This window comes from Belonocnema kinseyi, chromosome 9 (genome assembly GCF_010883055.1).
Source record: "Belonocnema kinseyi isolate 2016_QV_RU_SX_M_011 chromosome 9, B_treatae_v1, whole genome shotgun sequence".
NCBI lineage: Eukaryota > Metazoa > Arthropoda > Insecta > Hymenoptera > Cynipidae > Belonocnema > Belonocnema kinseyi.
Window position 1 is genome coordinate 106,202,386 of NC_046665.1, and position 1,748 is coordinate 106,204,133.

General features: G+C 31.4%; 1 protein-coding gene across 2 annotated transcripts in view; it reads right to left on the bottom strand.

Annotated features, from left to right (window-relative positions):
• Window positions 1-484: 484 nt before the first annotated feature.
• LOC117180817 (inversin) overlaps window positions 485-1,748 on the bottom strand; it is a 94,559-nt gene continuing 93,295 nt past the window's right edge. Inside the window, exon 14 of one of the 2 annotated variants that reach the window (XM_033373337.1) lies at window positions 485-729. In XM_033373337.1, coding sequence (XP_033229228.1) covers window positions 568-729 — 162 coding nt within the window. In that variant the 3' untranslated portion in view covers window positions 485-567. The remainder of the gene's footprint in view (window positions 730-1,748) is intronic. The other variant, XM_033373338.1, reaches the window with a different exon arrangement.

Consider the following 1,748-nt stretch of genomic DNA (forward strand, 5'->3'; position numbering starts at 1 on the left):
AAATTGTACGCTCTTCAAATTTTTTTTTAATTCTTGACTTTTTTCTTGCAGATTTGATAATTTACTCTATTTTTCGAATTCACAAGCCTTATTTTTCGTTGTTTTTCTGTTTCAGAATTAGGAAAATTCTCTTATTTCTTATATGAAATATTTCAAAACACTTACACTTTGGACTTTTTAAATTACTTTTAAATTTGGTGATTCTTCTATGTTGTAATTAAATTTCCAATTATTTAAATTAAATTAAATTAAATTAAATTCAAGTAGAACAGAACTTTCAACATAATTTACGAATTGACAAATTCATGAATAACTTGCATCCTATTAAAACTCGAAAAGCAAACCAGGAAAAAGTAATTTTTAAAAATAAATTAGAAACGTATGAAAATGAAGTAGACTCGCTTAACAAATTGTAATCTTTTTAATTGTAAGATTTAAACAAAGCTATTTATGCGCATTTCCATATCAACAATATATTTTTTAAACATTTGATTTTAGACACTGAATTTCTCTTTTAAACATTTGAATTGTATAGTAAGTTGAATGTTTTTTTTTACAAAGGCGTATTTAGACACTTTTTGTGTTTCTTTGTGCGCTGGGCAGCCTAGGCTTCTCAGATTCTTGAGTCTCACCGCTCACAGTGAATGTAACAAAATATTTTTTGGTGCTCTCCAATTTATCAGCCGGTAGAGCGATCACCTTTTTTTCTTCTCCTTGCGTCACCTCCACCTAATTAAAATCAAAATTACAACAAAAATTAGTTACTTTCCATCATAAACATGACAGCTGTTGTAGAAATTTTTTAGGTCTACAAACTAAATCGATGTCTTTACTTTGATGTCTTCTAACTCTTGGTCAAACAAAACACAATTTAAAGGTGGCGGCCCTGCGGACCAAAAATAAAAAATCATTAGTGACTACAATCGCGTCCGACAAGGAGCATTTTAGTACTAAATTATTTTTGCATTCCAATTCGAAAATCACCATCGTGAAATTTCTTAAACCACTTTCTACACGAGTTACGTGTCACCACACATTCTTCTAATGCCGACCAAATCATTTTAGTAGCCTCAGAGCATTTTTATTTTTATTTGAATGTAAAAATAATGTAGTGTCTCAAAGATTCCTTGTCGGACACCAAAGTATTCTCTAATCATTTTTAATGGCAGGTCCGCAGGGCCGCCACCTATTATATTTTATTTTAAAGCTTAAGGTGATCAAATGTATGCCGGGCTGTATGTGAACTTAAAAATTATTATTATATGTCGTCTTGGTCCCCTTAAGTTTTAGAATACAATATAATAGACTGCGGGCTTGCGGACTGAACTTTAAAAATCATTGGTGAATGCAATGGTGTCTGCCAAGGAACATTTCAGACATTGCATTCTTTTTGCATTCGAATTGAAAAAAATTCTGCTGAGGCGACCAAGTGAATTGGTCAGAATTAAAAGAACTAGCGGTGACACGTAAATCGTCTGAAAAGTGGTTCAATAGATTTAACAATGGTAATTTTTGAATCGTAATACAAAAAGAACGCATTAAACAAATGACGAACAGGATTGAATTCAATATTGATTTTTAGGTTAAGTCCCCAGGACCGCCACTTATAAAGTGTGTTTTGAACTTTACGGTTCACCCTTTAGGACAGAAAAAAATTAAGTTTGACCAAGGGTTATGAGACATCAAAGTAAAGCCACCGAATTAATTTGTAGACTTAAAAAACAGAATCCAGATTTTTAAAATACATA